This window comes from Leptonotus elevatus, chromosome 4 (genome assembly GCF_054856555.1).
Source record: "Leptonotus elevatus isolate MCC_2025b chromosome 4, RoL_Lele_1.0, whole genome shotgun sequence".
Classification (NCBI taxonomy): Eukaryota; Metazoa; Chordata; class Actinopteri; order Syngnathiformes; family Syngnathidae; genus Leptonotus; species Leptonotus elevatus.
The window spans coordinates 9,812,613-9,836,439 of NC_141242.1; the positions used below are offsets into that span (position 1 = coordinate 9,812,613).

At 39.3% G+C, this 23,827-nt stretch overlaps 1 protein-coding gene across 10 annotated transcripts in view; it reads left to right on the forward strand.

Moving 5' to 3' along the window:
- Positions 1-23,827, forward strand: part of LOC147175440 (uncharacterized) — a 169,245-nt gene that overhangs the window by 78,280 nt on the left and 67,138 nt on the right. For 5 of the 10 annotated variants that reach the window (XM_086073906.1, XM_086073907.1, XM_086073901.1 and 2 more), the window contains 2 exons: positions 1,446-1,577; positions 12,998-13,081. In XM_086073906.1, coding sequence (XP_085930032.1) covers positions 1,446-1,555 — 110 coding nt within the window. In that variant the 3' untranslated portion in view covers positions 1,556-1,577; positions 12,998-13,081. Of the gene's footprint in view, positions 1-1,445; positions 1,578-12,997; positions 13,082-23,715; positions 23,820-23,827 lie in introns of those variants that run through there. The other 5 variants (XR_015094606.1, XM_086073908.1, XM_086073910.1 and 2 more) reach the window with 3 other exon arrangements.

Genomic DNA, 23,827 nt, shown 5'->3' on the forward strand with positions numbered 1-23,827 from the left:
CTCAATGTGGTACTTTAGTGGTCCATAGATTATAGAGCAAGTAATGTCACTCACTGATTTATAATGTTTAGTATTTAAAAAAAGTGATTATTTACACCACCGTGTAGTTCTTTCTGGGCTAAATCCAAAGTTGTTGTTTGAATAATATACTGCTGGACAATTTTTTTTATTATTATTTTGAGATTATTAAGACGTCAAAGATTCTTTAATGTTGACACTCGCTATTTGAACAAAGATGGTGAAGTGAGCTCGGGAGGCCCATTGTACTTTTCTTCAATGATTTTGCCTTGTATTTGTGTGTTGGTGCTGTCTGTGCCCGCCAGCTGAGGTGTTAATGCAAATATAGCAGGTCATTTATGGTCTAATCTTTTTAAAGTGTTTTTTTGCCAAAAGTGTAACAGGCAGCTGGACAGATGTGAAAGAGGTAATTAAGGATTTGTTGTTTGTTGGGTTGTGTTTTATAATTGTTGCGCATTTGCCCCCCCCCCCCCCCCACCCCAAAAATTATTTTTCATTTTCGTATTATTTTTTTTTCTTCCTTGTAAGTAAATAGTAGGGAAATTTATCAAATCTGAGCTCTATCTTTGTCGCCTCCCAATTTTTGTAATCACAGTTTGGCAGCGCAACCTAGCTCAAAGCGAATCCCTTCCTCATCAGCCGCCCAGAGACTAAACGCCTAGTTTATCTAGTTCCCCCGTGGCTGTCCATCCGCAGGGACTGGGTGCCCTCGAAAAGGATTGCCAGTAGATGCTTCTCTGCCTCGGGGCTGTGGCCGGTTGAAACTTCAGATAGCAGATGGCACGGGCGAGGAAAAACTACTCGATCTTTTAAGGTAGATCTGCCAAGCAAAAAGTGGAACATCGTATCCTCGGGGCTTGCCTGCCTCTGCCAAGATTAAAGCATGAAATATATGTAGGGAGAAGCCACAAATGTCTTCATTTCAAAGGCTGTAAGTGATCAAAATGCCTGAAGTGTGCAGGCACGCTGCAGGGTTTGTTTGAATGTGTTAATAACTAAATCCTTCTCTTGCTTCTTCACATGCCGTCATTTATAAACAGGAATGGTAGACTTGAAGGTATCAAAGAAAAGCTTGTTCTGCCATGTGTGCCTTACTTGATGCCATTAATATGCCGCGACAACGCCCATCGTTTTACGTATTGAAAAGTCTTATGATTGAGTTCCGCAACACTGCGTTTGTGCACTTGTGAAATACGCTCTGCCAGTCAACAGCAAGAAGTGATCGGGCACTTTCTAATGCCACCGGGCCCATCTGGGAGAAGCACCCTTTTCACTCCGCATACTTGGCCGCTCATCGCCTCGCCATAATGGGCGCTCTGAACGAGCCCTGAAGCAATAGCCAATTAAAAGCCTTGAAGGGGATGCCTCGAGGCCCCCGCATGAAAGGCTTCAGGTGTGAAATGCTTGGTTTTTTTTTTTTTTTCAAGAGTGCTGCAAACGCTGGCGGCTTTCAAGTTCGCCGTTGCCCCGTTGGTGTCCCCTGCCAGCCCACCCCTGCAGCCCTTCTCATGTGGAGGAGGGTAGAGGCCAGAGGTGACGGGCAAGAGAAGACCACTTAAGTACAATTTTCTATTCAATGTTCCAAACCTGTACACTCTAATGTTTTTCACCATCGCTTCATAACGCTGAGCGGGGTTTCAGATGATGCAGACAATAGCTTTTTAGCGCACAATAGAGAGAGGAGGAGAAGCAGGAGGGCAGACAGGGGGGATAGAAATGGATGAGACAGAAAGTCTGCACATGAGTCCAGACCGGCAGACTTTGGCGGTTGAGTGATGGCGGGGTTGGCAGGGATGAAGCTTAAAAGGAGGTGGTTTGTTTGCTAATTATGCTTATTTCTGACCAGATCATGGCAGGTTCAATGACTACCTTGGTCCTGTTAGTGTATCCAACTTGAAATGGAGGCTCACAAGTGTCTTTTTTTTCGAAAGTTTCATTCATTATGGAATTTGTTGACCTGGATCGAAAAACTTTGGAACGTTCTAGTTGTACAATTTGGAATTGGTCAAACTATTTTGTGGAGAATAACCAGATGAAAAATAGACAAGTTTGAGATGTTAGCGCATAGTACAAGATATCAGCAATTTCTTTTTGCGTATATTGAGAGGATTGAAGAATGCGACATGAGATGACGCTATATGAGAGTGTCTCTCTTCCACAAGACACTTGGCTGACTATCAGCATAATAATTTTTTATTATTATTTTTTTTTTTATTGTCCTTAATTACCAATTGAACATGATTTTGGGATGGCATTGTGTTGATACTGGTGTCTAGAGTTTGTGACGGCGATATCAATTGGCTCCAACCATGAGTCAAAAGACGAGTCAAGACAGCCTCCACGCTTTACTTCAAAATAAAAGCGACCCAAGTCATTAATGTCCATGTGTTCTTCGGTATGCTAAGGTTTATTATGAAAATCCACCCCTTCCAAGCGTAAAAATATGTTTTTGAATTTTAGGCTTTTTTTTTTTTTTTCATGGTGTTCCATTCAGGTTTATTTTTGCAATTCTTGAAAATTCGAATAAAAATAGTGATTGTGATTTAATTCCAATTCTTACAGGAAAGTCAAATCTCTGGTCATTGTCCTGTAACATTATACGAATCCTGTACGGACTAAGAAGGGGGGAAATAACTTAAGTGTATGCATCTTATTGGGATCATACATCACCCTGGTGTCAGGTGAGCAGACAAATGAACGGTTGCCTGTTCATCTGCGTTAAGCTACGTGGCTTACCTACAGCCATCGCTCAGGGCACGTGTTGTCATGAATAAATTGCTCAAGAGTGATTGCCGTGAAGTTAAGGACACCACACTGAACGAGCTCACAAGGCCGTTCGTGCATTCCACCCCCGCTTTTTTTTTTATCTGTCCCAGATTGGGAGAGGCCTTCCATAAGATGAAGAGAGGAGAAATCAAAATAAATGGAGTCCATTAAAAGCAGCAATGCATCAACTGTTTGATAAAGTGATTAATAAACAGCCCAGGATTGTGATTGATTAAAGCATTTAATCAAAGTGCTAAAGAAGCCCTATTGCCAATGATGCATAAATAACCTGCATGTCTTAAAGGAATAAAAGGAACAATACGCAGCATAAAATATAATCATTGTTTAGTCTGTCGCAACTTAAACCATGTGCTGAGCTAAGACCCATTTCTTTGCCCTGATCGGTAGGTACCTTAGTACCATTTAAACAAAGTAGACTCATTCAGGATCAAAAATAATTGCATTAGACTTTCAAACACCTTGTAATCAATGAATAAAATCCCTGGCAAATTCCAAGGTGGGCAATGAGTGGGAAAACCCACGGCAACATTTGTAAGCCTTAAATGTCAGTCACTAATGCAAAGAGATAAATCGAGTAAATTGGCATCTCAAGCTTGGTAAAGTTCAGCTTTAATGTATAGCACATTAAGATGCAAAATTACAGGCTGTCGCGATCATCTGTGACCCGGTTCGATTGAGGGTTAAAATACTTTGCTTTTAAGCATGGCAAGCGCAGGTAAGAGTGGCGCATATTTCGCAAATGGCAATCTTTTATTAAAATGAGCGGCACAAACTGAGATAAAGTAATGTCAGGAATAATTTCTATAGCTGGAGGAAATTTACGTTTAATCACCTTTTATGAGTACGCAGTGTCACAAAGAGGATTCCTTCAGTTCACGTTTACAACTGTATTTTTATTTTTGACTGAGAAGACTTTGCAGTTTAACATTCTACATTACATTTTCTTAGCTTGCTCAGGTCTTTTTACTGATAAACTGCAATATGTTAAGGTTAAAATGCCACGACTACGAATCTATAATGAGCGGGTTGAAGAAGATTTATAAGCTCGTGGCTGAATGGCAGACAGTCAATCATGCACATAGTTTCAATGGTTTGACATTGACTTCATTGGCATCATGGTCTCGAGTTACTCATATTCATTCATATTTCAGATGTTGTCATCTTTTTATTGCATGGTGACAAGATGTGGAATTACACAAAAATGTCGAATCCATTTCCAGTGTGAAGATTTTGTGCCCCGTATCCAATGGACCTGTGGCTCTCCCTGGCTTTTTTCCCATCATTCCAGTGCCTCTTTTGACTCTTTCAGGCCACTGGATTTCTTGCTTGTCTTCAGGAAACTGAACCAGACGAGTTCTTGTCAGCATTTGATATGCACATAATGCAAACATCAGACTAAGAAGTAAAATAATATGACAGTCTGGACATCAGAGACCTGCGATTGGCTTACCACCCGTGTAGAGTTTACCCTGCCACTTGATATCCGCAGGGATATTCTCCACCTCACCTGTGACACTTATGAGGACTAACGCTATCGATGATAAATGATGGACAGACCTCGGAGACCTCGTAGCTGCCTCCTGCTATGATAAATAAGGACTTTTTCTCTCTCTGTTAAGGCAATTGCTGCAACGCTGAAATTACTTTAGCTTTTGATTATATTTTTGGTCACAGATGAAGAAACGGTTGACTCTCCTGACTTCCGTACACATACGGGCACATGCACAGTTATCACTCTGTAAAAGTTCAAGTGAGTGTGAATTGATGTCTGTCCAGTCCAGTGATATTTGTCACTCAGGAGAGGCTCCAGCTCCCCCCAATACTCCACAGGATAAGTGCTGTTTTAGTGTAGTGAATCTGTGAGTTTCACTTTTGAATTGACCTAGTGAAATAAAAACCTTTTCGCCATATTCCAAATTATAGTGATGCATACTTACATGCAGACAAAATTTTGACTGGTTTTCAGGAAAATGTATCTCTATGCTTTTCCAGAGCAGTATATAGTTCTGTTCTTGAATTTCCATCTATGTATAGTAATTGAATATATTTTTAAGTTACATATCAGGCACACAATACCCAGTGTGAAATTGTTTAGTAACAATGATTATACACGCTCCTTTAACTCATAACGCGTAAGACCTCATTAATAGACTTTAATTGATGTTTTCACTGGCGCCAATCATGTGACGACTGATACGGTGCATGCCGTGTAATCAGAAGTCTCCGACAAATGAATGGAAGTCCAATGAGTGACATGTGAATGACTAGTTAATTATGCAAATGGAGATGCGTCAGGAACCTGGTAAGTTGTGCAAACTCTGTCATCTCAAACTGTATGGTGAGTGTGATAATGTGGCGGCGTGGCACTGCTGTCTTGATGTAATGACAGGTCAATTTGACGGCCTTTTATGCTCTGCTCCCCGCTTCTTTTCTTCTGCGTTTACCACGCCGACCCAACCCCCGTTTTCCTCCCATCCCTCTGACTTTGATTCCCCCTTTTGTTCGGCTGGCTTCTCCATTGACACTTCCCAAGAATAAGAGATGCTGCGTAAACGTCGACCTGTTCACACCACGACGGCGACCTCTGTCTCTTCCCGCCGCAACCTCTCACCTAGGAGCTGACAGCGTGATTAATTGAAGAACGTTATGATTTATGAGTATCTTCTCACTACGATTAACAAGGCAACAGGTGGCGCCACCAAAGTCGCTAGCGTGAACACGTCGTGGACGGTCCGGCACAATAGTGACTTTATATTTAGAAAACTGTGTTTTGTCTCATGCTGACTGTCAAATGAGTTGAGCCATACATCATTTTGACTTTTTTTGTCCAACACTGTCATGGGGTTATTATGGCAGAAGCCCCCCCCCCCCCCACACACACACTCTGTCCAAGTTGACAGGTCAGTCTTAAGCTCATCAATATTGCTTAGTAAGTCTGGGCAATTAATCGAGATTTAATCGTGATTTCAATTTTCGCTTCTCTCGATGTTAAGCAATTGAAAATAGAAGAACAATTAACTCATTTGCTCCCCAAAACGTATAAATACGTTCTATTTTAAATGTTTTAAGTATCCCAAAGATGTGTTTATAAAACAATTTGTTTTTTAATGCTAGAGCATACAGAAGGCTTTGATGCAGCCTCTGAACTGCACAAAACGGTTGAAGCAATAGTAGTTATTACAAAAACGGCCAGCAGAGTAGAAGAGATCAACCAGGGCCATGTTGAAAACAAGCTGATTTACGCACAGTTCTAAGCAGATTTGTGAATAATGATGAAACTTAGCTATATTCTAATGCTAATTGCTGCAAAACAGAAACAAATAAAAGTATACTTTTTTTCCTGCTAAAAGAAGAGACTCTAATCTTCTTTTGGGTAGGTTCCATGTTTTTATAGCAATAGATCACAATATCCTGTGGGCCTTGCAAAATCAGTCAAAATCCAGTAAAACAGCAGGGAGCAAAGAGGATTGGTTCAGTGTAAATGGCTGGGAGTGAATGAGTTAATGTGCTGAGCGGCGGTGTGTTGGTGCAAGTTGCCGATGTTGTGAAAGTACCCTGAATGCATCATGGTACTTGCACAGCAAGTGTGTGTGATGTAATTCTGTAATAGTGCTTTATTGACACCACAGTTGGAGTTGACTGTAAAACTAAACACACGAAAATAATTACACACATTGTTTAAATACAATACATACTTCGTTTAAAAACAAAAAAACAATGATAATGCTAAAGTCAACGTACAAGTCAACGTAGTTATATATCCGCAGATGCGACGTTTGTTTGTTGATTTAAAAATATATATATATTGAAGGTTTATTATAATAAACTTAGGTTTGTGTGGATGACACAGGTGTGAGCTCTGAAATGTTTGTGTAATTATGTTTCTATCTGCTTCAGGAGCTGAGATATGTTATTTTTAATATTGTTAAATTTTCAGGAACATTTTTCAGGTTTTCAGGGTGTGACTCAAAAGTCACCCTTAGATTTTAGAGGCATGTTTTTGCCAGGCGCTTTAGTACGGAAGTGCATTGCATTCACTTGAAAAAAAAACTACTCCTGTTTTTCTGACAACTTTTTTGGGGGGAGCTTTATTTTTTTGAGAATTTGTATTTTTTTATTTTCTGTGTTTGAGAATATTTGTTTCAGTTTAACTGAATATTTTTTTCTGTCAAAAAAAAAACTGGAGGAAAATTGCTCAGAAAAACATTTTGGGGTGTGCGGGTAATTATTCAGAAAAACGGAAAAAAAATATTCAGAAAAACAGCTGGTAATTTGTTTTTATTCTTTTACCTCTGAACTCCAAGTGACTTGTTGCAGACTCGCTAATAGCAGAAGCGGACACTTTCCCGCATAACTCCATATGCAATAAGAGGGTCATGTTTACTTACTGGCTCTCAATAAAGGAATGAATGTGTTCCACTGTATTGTGGTTTGTTCTCTAATGGGGAAACCCCTTTAAAAAACTTTTATAAAATTATTTTATAAAACAGGAAAAAAATACTCAGAAAAACTGAAAAAAATATTCAGAAAAACAGAGGAAAATAAAAAAAATTAAAACAGTAAAAAAAAAAACTCAAAAAAACAAAGCTCCCCCCAAAAATTTGTCAGAAAAACAGGACTTTTTTTTCTCAAGTGAATGCAATAGGCTTCCGTACTTTAGGCCTTAATCGGTTAAATTAATAATATATTTTATTTTTTATTTTTTGGGGGGGTGAATCAATTACTCACTGATGTTCGCTATTTATGTCAGGGCCTGGTCCCCGACCCTACAAGTATAACGGGGGTTCACTGTAGTCCTTTTAAGTGCCCTTTGCTTTATTTGCTGAATGTCTTGACAGAAGACAGTGAGTTGTGACATAGGGCCATGTCCAATTGTCCTTGACAGGTTAACTCAAGTGACAGCTTTGGAGATAAATCCGTCTTGCCTTCAAGAGACTTAACTGTGTCATATGGTCCAGCCTAGGTGACAAGGTGGACAGAAAGTGTTGAAGAGGTCACGTGAGACCTTCTCATTGCCTAAGTCGTTCACAAAAGAGTGACTTCAGCGCGGCATAGCAGTCTCTTGACACGGTGCCACCAGCATACCATCCAGCTGGGCGAGAGTGCATGGCGAAATCTGGCCTTTTTTCTTTTTGGACGGTGAGCCGCGGTGACCCTTCGCTGCGAGCTGTGACAACTGATGGCTGACTGATGTGCCGTTTCTGCTGTGTCAGTGGGAAAAGTCAGCCATCTCAAACAAAGCCTTCCCCCTACCCGAATGGCCTGACTTCAGCTTGTGTGAGACAACAAAAGAGAGTCAACTACAGTTTGTGGCCTGTCATCCCCCAAACTGATAATAGCCCGGGATTGCTTGTGTGCCTGTATAAGAAAAAAAGCTCAATTGTGGTGGCGGAAGGGCGCTTGGTAAAGAGATACCACAGTCTTGTGTTTACAAAGATACACCATCAATGAAAAAATAATTATCTTCGACTCAGCAAAGGTTAATTTTGGTCAGAAACCTTTCGATCTCGCCGCACTCGTGCCTCTCGCTGAGGTGACACGAGCACTGACCTGTGACATGGGCGAGCAGCAGCAGAATAAAAGTCAGACGCGCTCCCCATGCCTCGTCAGGTCTGGCGGACAGGGACAGCTTTCTCACCCCTGTCCTCGACAAACCTTGCTGGACTCTTAAAGCTGAGTTTCTTTATCTTTATTGACTTATTGGCTTACATGATTCACAAAATTAAAAAAAAATTCACAGCAGTCCATGAACAAAAATGTGGCAAGAGGTAGCCTGTATTGCTATGCTAAAGGAACGATGATGATCTCATCTCAATTTACTTACAAATGACATATTCTCTTACCCGGTTAACTTGAATACAAAAAAGCATTCACGCATGTGCATTTCCTATGTGCATACGTTTATATCATACTGAAACAAACAGCCCTCTCTGATAATGCACAAGGTGAGTCTGAAAATTCAGATTCGGCGTTCGTTTAACTGCCGGTTTACATCTCGATTTGAGTCACCACCGATTTGTGCATAGCCATAGCATTCATGTTTGTATGTGTAGTCGTCATTTTATCCACATTACTTAATGAAACGATCCGTAAGTGCACTTCTCCCTTTAAAGCCAGGAGCGCGGACATGTGATTTTGTTTTGTTTTGACCAATTCTTGGTCTCTTAGCCGATTAAATGCATCAGAATATGCGCAAGAAGGTGACATGTGCCTCGTGGCATGTCCTGGAATTGTATTCGAGCATTTATGGTTGACGCAGATTCACGGGAGTTCTGAAACAAATGACGCGATTGACGACGGCGCGGGAGGAATTCGAATCAGTGTAACGAGTCAACAGTGACATACTATTAAGAAATATGTTTGTAGGCAATTAGGATGTTGAAAATTTTGTAACTGAATGGACAACGAATAATTACCACTTGATCCCACTGCGCTCCATTATTGAAGGTAAATATCTATGGAATTATATACCCAGAGATGCAACATTTGTTGGTTGATTATTTATTTATGTTTTTACATTGAAGGTGTATAATAATAAACTTAGGTTTGTGTGAACGCCACAGGCATAAGCTCTAAAATGTTTATGAAATTATGTTTCTATCTGCTTCAGGAGCTGGATATCAACTATTTTAAATATTGTTGAATTTCCAAGAGTGTGCAAAAAAAAAAAATCCCCCCCAAAAAATCAAAGAGTGACTATAAACTTGAATATAAAACATGTTTTCAATTAGTTCACCTTTTTTGAAGTACATAACTCCACGTATCCATTCATTGATTCCTAAAGTGAAAATCTACAATGTAAATAGCAATTGACACATTGAATGAGGTGTGTCCAAACCTTTGGCCTGTACTGTATATCTACGGTCAGTTTTGTCAAATGAATAAAAAAATTTAGTTAAAGAGTTTTGGGATCATTACTATCTGTAAGGTACATTTTCAAAGGATAATCTTGAACAATACACGTTCCATTTTGTTAAGTTTTGAAGTAGGTTGCGACTTGGCAACAATTGGCAAATGCGGCTCCCAGGGTGACAACAGTTGAGAAGCACTGTCCTAGAGACAGCACTGCCCACCGCTGCTTGCCCCATATGTTGGGGCCGCACGCAAGGTGCTTTCTCAGGATACAGCACTTGCTAATTATAAATTTAATTTGCATTTTAATTAGAACGGTACAGAATTAAAGCCTGCCAGCTGGATAATTTCGGAATGCTGTGCCTCCCTCCCACTTTTTTTTCCTACCTCCTCTCCTGTCCTGCTTCAGACAGTCCCGTATTTATTTGTGCAACCCTGCGCAAGGTGGGATGGGATGCAGTGGCTTGTTATTCGCACAAGTGTGCGAGAAAAGCCAACCAATATCACAATTAAATGACTTAAGGTTCATTTAACTCTTCCCGTAATTTGGTTAAGCTTCATTCCTTCTTCATGGGATTTCTATTAAGTTATCGAATGTCGTCTTAATGAGCAAATCAAGATCCAAAATGGCTGTCACGGTGCTCATTGAACACACTTTACACGTCCGCGGAAGCAAGCGATCTGCTTGCGTGGGCTGCTAATATCATTCAGTTTTGGTCATTATTTTTCAATCTCCATAATTCGTCCCGTTCCCTGTGTTGCGTCCCCTCCACCTCGTGGTCGTGCACATTGCCTCTCCGTCACCTCCCACAATGTCCTTGCTCAATAATTGTCATTAATTGATTGACAGCTCCGATAGAGCCAACTAACCCCGGTTCTGCTCTCGTGTCTGTGTTTTTAAATGAGAGCATGTACATCCACTGACCTTGTCTGCCCGTCACCTGTCAGCCACGGTGAAGACAGTCCACACAATGTCTCACCTTAGCAAAGTCGACAGTCCTAAATGATTGTAATTGCTTCACAAATCTAGTTTGTGTTGTAGTGTATTGTCGATTTTAAAAGCTGGCTTGTAACATTTAAGCTCTGCCATTAGATTGTTTTTATTGTTTTGTCCACTACAGGTGCTCGTCAAAAAAATTGAATATCCTCGAAAATTTTTATTATTTCTGTAATTCCGTTCAAAATGTCAAACTTTCATAAATTATAAATTCAGGGCCCACAATTTAAGTATTTATTTTATTTGGACTTCCAGCTCATAAACCCCACTAAAACAGGATGTCAAAAAATTAGAATAATGTGAAGAAATCACCCAAAAAAGAAAAAAAAAGATGGATGGATGGATGGTATTTTCAAAACAATATGTCAATCTTCAATAGTTGGTTGGATTCCACGGCGCATGGAGGCAGTGGTTAAGTCAAAGGGAATCCAACCAACTATTGAAGATTGACATATTGCTTTGAAAATACCATCCATCTTTTTTTTCCATTTTTCCAAACACTGGGAAGTATGCATTGTGATTTCTTCACATTATTAACATTTTTTGACATCCTGTTTTCGTAGGTTTTATGAGCTGGAAGCCCAAATAATGTAAAAAATAAATACTTGAAATCACTCGAGTTGTGGGCCCTGAATCTATGGTCTATGAAAATTTGACTTTTTGAATGGAATTACGGAAATGATTCAACTTTTCGAGGATATTCTATTTTTTTGACGAGCACCTGTTTGTGCCCTCTTAGTCTTAACTCCAGGGTTGTTGTTTTTTGTCTTTACAGGGGTTTTTTTTTTTTTCAGATTGAGTAGGCGTCCCAAATAAAATGTATTTACCATTAAATGCAATCTACTAAAAAATTCAATCAATAAAATGAGTAAAATCAGTATTATCCAGTTTGAGTGAGCGTTGCACTGTCGAGTATATACAAGGTCAGAAGCCGTAAAGTTAAACCAAGTTTCATCTTGATCTCTTCCAGATTTGATGCCATTTCGATTGGCACATATTTGTATTTTTTTGGGATTTGTACATATTTTTAGTTGTTGTTGCAATTTGTTTCCTTTGTAGCTGAATTGACTTTAGTGTATAGGTCTTAAGCCCGTATCCCATTGAGGCGGGTGAACGTTGAAGGTAGTGAATGTTGATTTCTCATCAGTTGGTCAGGATTCATTCAAGGTTGCAACGTTGACCAGATGTTCGCCAAATGTTTTCATGGGTTTTTTTTGTCACTAAAATTAATATGCTAACCAAACCATGTTCTTGGTTATTTCTGTTAATTATTCTAGTTATCGTTGTTTTTCAGATCAGGAACTAATTTCTGTTCATTATTCTAGCCTCCGTCTGCAATAACAGTTCACCTATTTGTGAAAGCTGAACCATCCTCCGTTTTTTCCCCTCCAATAATTCATGCATGAACTGTGTTCCGGGCCTGTGTAATGCATGACATTCTTCCAGGTTGTTTTGGTTTGGGAAGCTGCCAGCCCCAGTTTTGCACCTCTTTGCAAGCCCAGTTTGATGTGGTGTGAATAACATTCAGACATACGCACACGCCCTCCATGGTGTTCATTCGGGGAGAGCAATGCGGGACACCCTCCCTGCTCCGAGGGTGGCATTTGGCGTGGGCTGAACACACCTGGCAACGTGTTTCCATTCCCATTCACCCCCCCCCCCCGCCCCACTCATCGTGTTCATCACAAAACAAAGTAGTCCCCCACGCACCCCCTCGTTCATTTTTATAACACCATATAGAAAATGTATGTACAGTATAATCACATTTAGCGCTGAATGAAGCTGATACAAAACAGTAAAGGAAAATCTGTGATTGGTTTTAATGATTTCAAAAAAACACTCAAGAGAACAGTCAATTCAATTACCCTCTGCGGACTGGCATGGAGTAGAGCCTCCCTCTAAGTCATGGCTCCTTCCTGTGTAGCAACAGTGGCTATGTGATAAAGACTTGGCAAAAAGGAGACACACATTCTCCAGATCTAAATCTGTCTGCTTTCGTGTGAAACCTTCCCTCTGTCGCTTCACTTGAACCGTCTCCATTCTTGTATGTGATCTTTATCAGTGGTTGCACAGCGGTGGTGACATCACAGTCTGGTTTTGCGTCGTTCCAGCGATGCGCAGCAACGAGAAAACAGAAAGCAGTTCCTATATATCATTATATCTTTTCATCTAAATATCTCAAGGATTAAGAACTAAAGCAAAACGGCAAACGGCACTAGGAAATTATCTTACTTTAAAGGGGAAGTCAAGTCAAAAATGTTCTTAACAATAATATGTTCTATGCCGTCTCACTAGTCTAAACACGGCATTCTGATTAATATTATGCTTATCCATCCATCTTAGGGACGGGCATTTTGCCACTTGATGTCGGCTGAAAATGACAGTAAAGTGCATCAGGACTCTCTCATGACCAAGCTCAGAAGACAGGTGAGCCGTGTTTGGTTTTTCCCTGCACTTCATCACCAAGTCGCAGAATTATGCAAACTCTGTATAGCGGACACTTGTTACATCACAATTTAGCTACATTGGCAGCATAGTGGACTACTGGCTAGCATGTCTGCTGCACAGTTGTAAGATTCTTGGTTTAAATCTCATCTGGCCTTCCTCTGAGGAGTATTCATTTGATCTCCGTGTTTATGTGGGATTTCTCCAGCTTCCTCTCACCTTCCAGTAACATCCATTTTCCGTTCATTGAAGACTTTAGTTAAACATAAATACAATAGGTGTGAAAGTCAGTATGTATGCTTGTTTGTCCTTATGTGCCCTGTGATTTACTGCCGACCAGTCCATGGTGTACCCTGGACCTCAGCCAAAGTCAATTAGGATAGTCTTCATCTCAAATGTGCCATAGAAAATGGCTGAATGGCTGAATTCTGCAAAACAGCTTGCATACAGACTCATTTTGGGGAACAAAATGAACTATTTAATCGTGTGCAACTTGATTGGTGGGTAGGCACTCGAGGCACCCAACTTTTTCTATACAAGCAATTAAATAGTAAAATGTGATTTTATCTCCCCTTTAACAATTAACAGTACACTGAATACGTTTTTTTGGGTTTTTTTTTTAAAGAAAAAGCCTTAGCAGTGGACTACTAAGGACCATTTTTAGGTTCATCTTTGCCAATTGTCAAATATTTGAGTATATGAAGTGGTGCGGTGAGGTGGCGAGACAGCTATTTGAAGGGATTTTAACTCATTTGAGCAATTACATGCTTAACTGGCCCAAGATAATCTGTCACCCAAAGCTTCTCCCTTTCCTTGCCGATCCTCGGCTCTGTCTCAGAGCCTCCTACGCCGCACAAGAGACGCTCCCCAATAGCGGGATTTAGAGCACAAAAGCTCGCCCTGAATGGAACCAAGGCCTCCGAGAAATTAATTGCCTCTAACAAACAGCATGACTGCTAGCATGTTTTGTTTCCCATTCTTATCAGGCCTCCTGATGGAGAAGGGTGGTCTGCACTTCTAAAAGAGGATGAACCTACAAAGTATGGAATTTGTACCCGAGTTTCTTATTATGTGCTTTCTTTTCTTTCTTTTTTAAAATGAGACACATAGATGTGAGGTCTATGCACTGTCACAATACACTAAATTACCTCAAGTGTCAATGAAGTGAAAATGGGAAGACATGATGGAGTCCGTCCTCTTTTAATACCCACATTTGGCACGTCAGAAATTAGTCAAACGTGCATTCAACTATCGAAACATTTTTATTCTTGCTTAACTCCTATTCATTAACTTGTCCTGATTTGGGGTTTCTTTGATCAGGTACTTAAATTGTTATTGTTTTTAAATACATAGGGGAAAAAGATTATTTTAACCAATTATGTTTTTTAATTGCTAATTTTAGGTCCGAATGTCCATGCAGGAATTTTCTGGCTGAACCCCTAATTGATTATTGAATTAGGAGGTCCCAGTTAGCTATGGGACTGTCTCCTTGATCCAGGATATGGGAATTTAGCTAATTTATTTATTTGTTTTATCTGTATACAATATGAGAAAACAATATTATTTTAAACAGTTAAGGGTCATTTTTTAATTCAATTCAACATGTTGTACCCAAATTTAAGAATTCGGAAATTACACACAATATTTCACACAATTAGCGATAGACTTTGACAAATTTTCCTTGATCAGGTATGTGGGAACATAATCTTTATTTGATTGATTTATTGATGTTGTTGTTTTTAAGTACTTATTTTTTGTACATACACTTTTAATATCGGTTGAGTTTTGGCCATCTTAAACAATTCAGGAAGTCCTAAATAAGGCTTAAAACAAATCATTTTTCTTCATTTCTTTATTTTTTTTACTGTAAACGCACAGAATGGACATGCTCCATCATTGCCAGTTTGACATCATCGAAATACACTAACAACACATTTAAAACAAATTTGAAGTCACCCACTGTAAAGCTAACCGACAGCGAAAACATGAACAATTGTGTTCAGTCGAACTCGACTCAGTTGTGGGTTTTTTACCGTTTTTGTGGAGGATATCTGTGACACATTTTGCCCCAGTTCTGTCCCCCACTTGCTCCCACACACCCACATGTCACCATTCTGTCAGCCGCCACCAGCGTGGCATCTATCATCCCTCCGCAGACGCCGCCGCCGCCGACTGCCGCACCCCACAAAAGAGAGGCCGAGCACGCACAAAGACATTTGCATTCTTGCATCTCATTACGGTTATAATTGCGCGGCTGCGTTGGCGGCCCGCTCGCCATTATCTGCCACCGTTTTATCGGTGACGTTTGAAACGTCGCGTTTAAATGTCAATGATTGACTACAGAAAAAGGAGTGACCTTTTGTGGTGTCATCGTTCTCTCTCCTTCATCCCCACCCGTTCACACTCATCCTTTCTTTCACTTTCATTTTTTTAAAGCATTGATGGTGCTTTGTCACTGCTTTGATGACAGTATTCAGTAAGCTATTTGTGAATATATTTTATTTACTCAACTGCAGAGTACCAGTAATCTATTACGGGTGAAGTGCATTTTACAACTAGAGATATATATACTTTGTATGCTGATTTTGCGATGTATTTCAAAGGGAATCTACCTTTATATGTGTGCATTTACATTAAAAGAAAAACACAGCTAGTTTCCAAACTGAAAAAACTAGTTTTAGCCTCAGCTTCTTTACACGATTTTCTAAATGTAGCTTGAAAGTGAGTGAGTCATCAATTAAGGCACCTACGTATTTATACTTATGGACCACATTTATTTAATTATGCTCAAGAGTTTTGAGACATTTTGAGAATCATTTGAGGCAACTTTTTTTCATTGAGAAAACAACATGAGCTTTGTTTTATCATCATTGAGTGCTGAAAAGCAACAAAAGCTTTCTGCAGAGATTCGACAGCCAGGGAAAGAATTTGAACCACATAGCAGTAAATAACATTTGTACAATGCAATTGCACTAATTAGAAACCTTTTTTTTGTTTGCAAAATAGAGTGCGGCGTTTTAATTTTGACTTTTGAGGTCTAATTAATCTGATTTAATAGACTTTCTTGACTACAGTTGATTCGGTGAAGGCTAATTCATCCATAGATACCGATATTTATGACGACAGCACACTGAAATCTCATACACTTTGATTCAGACTGCATCTGCTTGCACCATTACAAGTTTGTCCCTTAATGATTTTTGAATGACTCATAAAAGTCAGCTTTGCAGATGCCATGTCTCCTCTATAGGCCACGTGTGTTTTGCTAAAGACTTAGGTAATTACTGCCTTGTGGGACAGTCTGTGTTTCAATGGGGGGGAAGATGGAGGTGTTTATTAGAGGTATGTCATTTATTTGGACAGCACAACCATGTAATTATTTTGGGGCAAAACATCAATTAGAGTGGAGGCTACTGTTTGAGGACTTTGTTTTATTATGTGAAGTTGTTTTCAGTATGGATGCAATTACAGTATGATGTATTTTCACACCATTTTAATATTTGTTAAGTATGCCTGAAGTAAACTATCCGTTTGGTCAATATAACACATATCAGAACATGTCAACACTATGTCTGCTTAAACATATTGGCATCTTACTGCTGCCACTTAATGAATGAATGATCTGCGTACTTGTAGTGTGTTTTGCATATGCATTGACTTTTCTTACCCTAGTTTTTTAATTGTATTTGTATTCATAATATCACATCAAGGGACTAGAGATGTAAATGATCTGACGGTTATAATCTGGCATGTTTACATGTAAATGTCTATTAATATGCACTGTCCCTTGTTAAATAAATAATACAATGTTAAAAATGTAATTATAGTTATATTGTACCAGTCCAGAATAGTGCAGCATGCTTCTAAGTAAAATGTGTCGTATTAAGTTGCTTCCCTACCGAAACTCTTTCTTCAGTCATGGCACTAAATGCATTGCTGCACACTGACAAAATATACTTGTTGAAGCCATCTATTAGTCGTTTGATCATTTATGTATTGTTAATATGAGTGTGTGCAGTAGTCAGATGTATGCTTCCTTTTATGGGAAAGTGTTTTTGTGCATGGGAGCTATGCATTCACAGGTACATACATAGAGCTGGATTGATTAGTCTGCATTGTAAACACCGTAGATAACATCTATTTTCCCTTTGAAATATGCGGAGTACTTCTTTAGCTCCCCTTCTTTCATCTTCTCACTGTCGTATTATTTCTCTATATGACAGCTCACTCATTCCTGCGTGGCAAGCGAAGAGCTCTTTATTACTTATAAATGCTGCTTGAGGGAAACAGAATTGGAATGAAATGCGCACTGCTTACAGCGTGAACATGCGCGTAATGAGCTGACAACCGTAGGAAGCACAATCTTTAAGAGTTTATCAAACTCTGCTGCGCCTGCTAATTAGAGGCAGCCACACAAGCACCCGGATACATTTACATTTGATTTGATCCTGGCAAAGAGAATCTCCCCATTAGCATCCTCTTCCCCGTAAATATGACAGTAATTGCTGTCTCACTGTGTTGCTGTTGTCCCATTCAGCGAATGTACCGCATACTGTAGCTTATTATTGCGCCACACAGTCTAGGGAATCAAATAAATCACTTAGGTTATCTTATTAATTAAGTCCAAATAAATGTGCTCTGACTAATTTATTCCCTCCAAATACCATGGGATCTCTCGCTGTAACTAATGGCGCAGGCTGACATTTCCTCGTCTTAAAAAAAAACAACCTCAAGTCATTTATTTAGATTTTTCCAATTAGAGATAATTCCTTTTGGCTAGAACATAACAGCAACATTTTTTTTTTTTTTATATCTATGGACCAAATATCATGTAAATATGCCTTGTCGAACTTAGAAAAATAGTATAAAGGCTGCAGCAGTGATGGAACAGTTGTTATGTTAACAAATAGTTTGGAAAAAGTTTATGGAAACATTCAGCTTAAGCATTTTTCATGCAAATTAAATACGCATTTTAGTCACTAACCTCCAATCATTACAGTAAATATATATTTTGTTTTTATGAAAAACACTTCCGTATCTGCCATTAAAAGAAACAATCAAATGGAAATCAGCAATTATGGCAGTAACCGAACATGCTTTCTTGTTTGTAACCTCGAAACGACAATGTCTGGCCCACTGTAAACGGAGGACCCCTTGTATTACAACATCATTTGCTCAGAAATACGGCACTACTTTTCTAACACCAGTTACGTCAGTTTGACAGATGTCCCCTCTATCAAGACACCAACTGCGAAACCTGCTGTGGTTGTAACACTAATTACGATGCCATTAGTATTTTATTTCCAGGAGGAAAGGGGCTTTATATGGGGACCTCAGTTTACTCTAGAGTTCCAATCGTACAGCAGTAAGGTAACCGAAACACAACTTAAATTGTGTCTAACCTCGGGTACTGCACTTGTAAAGCTATAATTACAGAAAATATTTGCATTAAAACACTTGTAGGCCATGACTAAAAAACTTTGAGAATAGGAAGTATGATTCCTGAGCATGCTGTCTTGTCTTGTGCCATATGATGACATATTCTTATGTTGCTGCACAACTTTGTTCATTATGTGTGCTTTACCCTCAAAATGTCAGTACACTCTAAAAACAGTTGGGTCAAAAAACAAAACAACTATGGTTGTATTGGTCTATTTTTGATCCATATTTGGGTTACTTTTGACCCAACTGTTTTTAGATTGTAAGTTTAAAAAAATAATGGAAAAAAGACCTTTACAGTCCATTTCCTTTTGAATAATTTATTCTGTAGACTGTAAAAACTCTAGGCATGTATTCTAGTAAAACTATTTTTTAAATTGTTAACTGGATAATGAAATGCTATATAAATGAATTTAGTTGCATCTAGGACATCAAAATAGTTTGATACGTTCTGTTCGTAGCGTCAAATGTTTGGTTGTACCATATTAAACCCAGGAGCTCTAACTCTCTCATAGAGTAGAAAGTTTCAGGTTTTGGTTTGTAAATCTTTAGATCGTTAAATCCGACCTTCTATCAGTGGCCTATGAACACACTTAAAAGCCTATGTTTATTCTTAGCTTTGTACAATGCTTTGCCAATTGAATGGCAAGTAAACAACTGTGTTTTCGAAAGAAAGACCCTCCAACGAAAAGTGTGCAACACAAGCATACTGTATTGTCCTGAACCTCGGTGCCCCCTTCCCTCACCCGTCCCTCAGGCCCTTGGTGGAATAACACTTCAGCCAAAGCGCTGGAGTGTGTGTCCACGCCTCCCTTTTAAGGCCCGCGGGCATGTGAAGACCCCAAGCCCAGCCGCGCTTATCTGACCCTAACCTTGGCGTATGGTGACCTTGACCCGCTACTCACCCCTTCTTGGTCCTCAGGGCTACATCTGTTCCTTTCCCTAGGACACCCAAGTAGTTAGCCATACTGGAGCATCACCTTGGGGCTGCATTTGTTTTCTCTGGAGAGGTCAGCTGAGGTTTTGTCATTAAGGACTGAACTTGATCTGCTTCTTCCTACATAAATTGGTCTGGCCATACAAGGAGTGAGCGCACTGTAAATAACGGGTGTTTAATTTCCAATGTGAAATGGAATCAGGGACAAAACTGACATTCTATACTTTTCCCAGGAAAATGCGTCATGGTGCCAGAGGAAAACAAGTTCCAACCATCAGTCACTTACCGAAGCAGACGGTGTTTCTTTGTGCAACAATGCATTTCAAATTCGACTTGAATATACTGCTGTCACTACTACAGTATTCCCATCAAGTTCTAGAAACAGCACAGTTTCTCACTCAGTTGGCATGGAAAAAAACCCTACATTGAGTTCTGTCATTTCAACCCAGTGGTTGATATCTTGATTGTGATGCCCTTTGTTAGTAAGTTTCAATAGATCTGTGAATTGGCTGACCTTTCTGTATGTCTCGTCTGCGGTATAGACAACAGGTTTCCTTGCTGTGAAGCCATACCACCCGAGTAAGACGTTGACATTAATATTAATGAAGGTACACTGTCAGTGTCACCTTTTAATACATGATCAATTAAAATGATTGCTAGCTACAGATACTTAGCAATCAAAACTATTCAGACCATAATCCATTAAACATCAGTTTTCTATCCTGTTGTACGGATCAAATTGAGTAACAGAAAGATGAATGTGGGAAATCAAAGAGGAGAGAAATTGTCTCCTGGCTGTATCGAGTTCTCGAAGTATGGGAAAATATCCGTCCATCTCTAGCACACACATGGTATCATATCGCCGTGAAGTCAAGGGGTAGGCTAAAGGTTACAACTGTGAAACATGGCATTGATCCCAACACCTGACAACATTGCGTTCTCTGTTTCTCTTTGTCTCTTATTTAGTTGTTTTCTTTTTTTTGAGGGGGGGGTTAATTGCAAAAGCAAGGATTGTTTTCTGCTTTTGGAACTGACTCCGATTACATGCAGTCAATAACCCTTTCAAAACCCAAATATTGGCAATATTTAGATTTTGAAAGGCTATGTAAACCCGAATATGATCTTATTCAGGTTTTTAAAAACCCAAATAAGCCCCCGAGTTACCCCTTTTCTAACCCGATTACTGTACTTTATATGCATTTCGGGGTTCCGCCATTGAAAGGAACATTTGTTTGTGTTCTGCGCATGCTCTATTCGCAAGGGATCTGTGACGGCCATCTTACGTTGCCTCTCAATAAGCGAGCCCAACTAATACATTGATTTATCCATAGCATTTTCACATTATTTTCATTCTCTATGGCGAAAATGCTACAGTGTGTATAAATACACACATTATATGCGTGTCTATAATTCATAAGCAGCACAGGACCACCAGACTTTTGTAGTCAATGACATGAATATAATGTGGTTAATTGACGGTAGAAAGTAAGAAGCAGAAATGGCGTCTATTTGCGTTATGGCTTCCTTGCGTTGCCGTTTAAATGAGGGTATTCCAATTGCAATGTATACGGGTGTAACTGTGTCCGCTTACGCATATAAACGGGTTATCCCAAAATAAATGTTTAAGAAACTGGAATTTTTACTTTTATCAACGTTTGACTGCATGTAAATGTAGTCACTGTAGGTTTTTAAAGTATCGCTAACATGCCCAAGAAAACAAAATACCAGAATAACATCAGGTCTGTCTTTGTATACCATAGGTGTGTTGTGTAACCGGTGTGTTATCAAAATCAGTATTTAAAGTAAAATGATTATTCCCTTTTCATCTCTTCTCTATTATGATGGCAATACGTGTATGTCTGGAAGCAAAGGAGATGTGGAGCTCAGTGTGCTCTGCATATCATAAATCAGACCTAAAGAGAATGAATATCCACCCACAGCATGTGCAAGGGCCACACTATTTGTATGGCCAATGTGACCTTTCTCCACGGCCTCTCAGATTAGGTGTTCGACATAGAAAATTGCACTCTTGGTGCAGTCCATAAATCATACCCAGCCATTTTTTCCTTTAAAGAGCTATGTAAATACCAGTGTGCTAGCTAGGTAAACAACACTAACCCCCAATACAAATGGCTTGAAAATTGAAGAAAAGCACCTTATTTTTCAGCTGAAATTGCTTTTGAAACCCAGTCCTCCTACAGGGGATGAGGGAACTATGCAGTGATTTGTGCTGGGGGAATATAAATGGCTTGAAGATAACCACACTCGACACAGTCCCTATGTTGGGGAGCTGTGGCAATGATCAAAGATATCATTGTTGCACATTATTCGCTCCCGTGCAGGCACCCCCAAATATTTCTGTATCAGATGCGAGATCCACCCCAATGCACTCGCTTGCGTTCTCGCGGACAAAGGGCCCTGCATCCGCCGGAGCGTGGCAAGCCTGCTTTGACTCGTCAGTGGGAAAGGTTAGTTAGCTTTGAGAGGATAGATATTAAAATGAATGCCCTTTGGAATTTATTGCGATGTACCTGTGATTTTGCTGAGCTGCAGCTAAGGACATAATCAATCGTTAATTTTTGCCAGAGTCAGATCAATGAAATGTAGTTAAATTCCAATCCCCAACAATGACTTTCTTAAGACAATGACGGGTCCCCAGTTTACCGACAGACTAAGGCCGTTTCTCAATATGAAGAATACAGAGTACAGTCTTGTGAACTCGCCAAGTACTGTCTTCCTAAGAACGTACTCTTTGTAAATTGCAATGGCTGTGTAATTGTTAACTTCCCCCGACACGATAGCAGCAAGAAATGCATCTTGGGATATTTTCCTCACAGAATCTTCACAAGTATCAAACCGATGCATTTAAGCTACCTGGTTTAAGATGGCTGACAAGAACAACTTCTGGGTATTGTTGCGTTTTTGATTGATGCGTATTTGCATTCAAATTTAGAACAGTACTTGGGCCGCAACTGATGACATTTCACAAAATCACAATGAAATAAGAATGGACAACAACACATACTGAGAAATGGCTTATGTTTAGAGGTTGCGAATCAATGAAGTAGCTTGCGTAACAGCAAAATAATATGAAATCAGGCGGCACATGAAGGCATACTCAGCTATCACCATACTTATTGATTTACAATTATTTTTGTATTTACGACCAACCAAATGTTTTCACAAGAATAGTTGTCATTTTGAGTTTTTGAATTAAGCACAATGAACTAATAATAGGACTATTACACTTTTCGTCAGTGCACTATTGATTTAGTCCCTAGTCATTTAAAAAATAATCAATTAGTTGATGTTTGCAAACGGCCAATGAACAATTTTTGTTTAGTTTGGATTTGACCATTTAGCTGGATTGCTACTGCGGCAGAAAGGAGCTAATAGCCATTGCTTTGTTTTAATAAAACAAGTGCCAAAAACCTGTGATAATGAACATTACGTGTCCATGTCCGATTAAACATTTAAAAACAAAAAGCTGTTAACAGACCATTTCTATTGCTGATGCTAAATGTATGATTGTGTTGTTTTTATAAAATGCCATCATTTATTTGCAATAAATTGTATGCTAAATGTGCAAGAATATCCCTTTTTCACTTAGATACTGTAGATACGATACAACGTGACATGGATCGATTATTGCCTAATGGCTTTTATTGTGATAGAAATCTTTAGCCTTGGCAATATGTTGTATTGCAACTTCTAAGCTCCTAACTCACAGATTTGTCATGTTTTCAAACTGATCATCATTACAGTGGCAGCATTCAAGCTTTGTTAGTCAACCAACATAAAATACAAAGTCAAAAATGGCATGTTGGAACCCAAAGACACAACTTAGATACAATCAAACCTCGGTTCACAAAAGAGATAATTCAAACAAATATGCTTCATCACACATTTCTGTGTTCACTGTTAGAAATTCTAATTGTATTGTGTTTGAGGAAAAGAAGGACATAATACCAAAACATGAGAATAATGTTGGTGTTTATATTCAACAGCATGTACACAATTTGGTTTGGTGAAGTCTACTATCTGTAATGTTTTTAAAATCAAACAATCAAGGCTTCAACCTTTTTTTTTTTAAATGGTAGACATAACTTAGTTCTGGGGCTACAATGCATTCATTCTATTTCCATTCATGTATTTAGTTTAGTTGGTGAGTCGCTGAGTGTTGGAACTAATTGACTTCCGGAATGAATTGTGACTGTATGATTCTGTGACCGCTTGGCAGCTCGTCAGCATTACAATCCCACATTTCCGAGTTTCAAGGAGAGCTGCAGGGCACGCCGCAGCAACCAACAGGAGGGCTAATTCCTAACATCTGCTACAAGTGAGGTACAGTC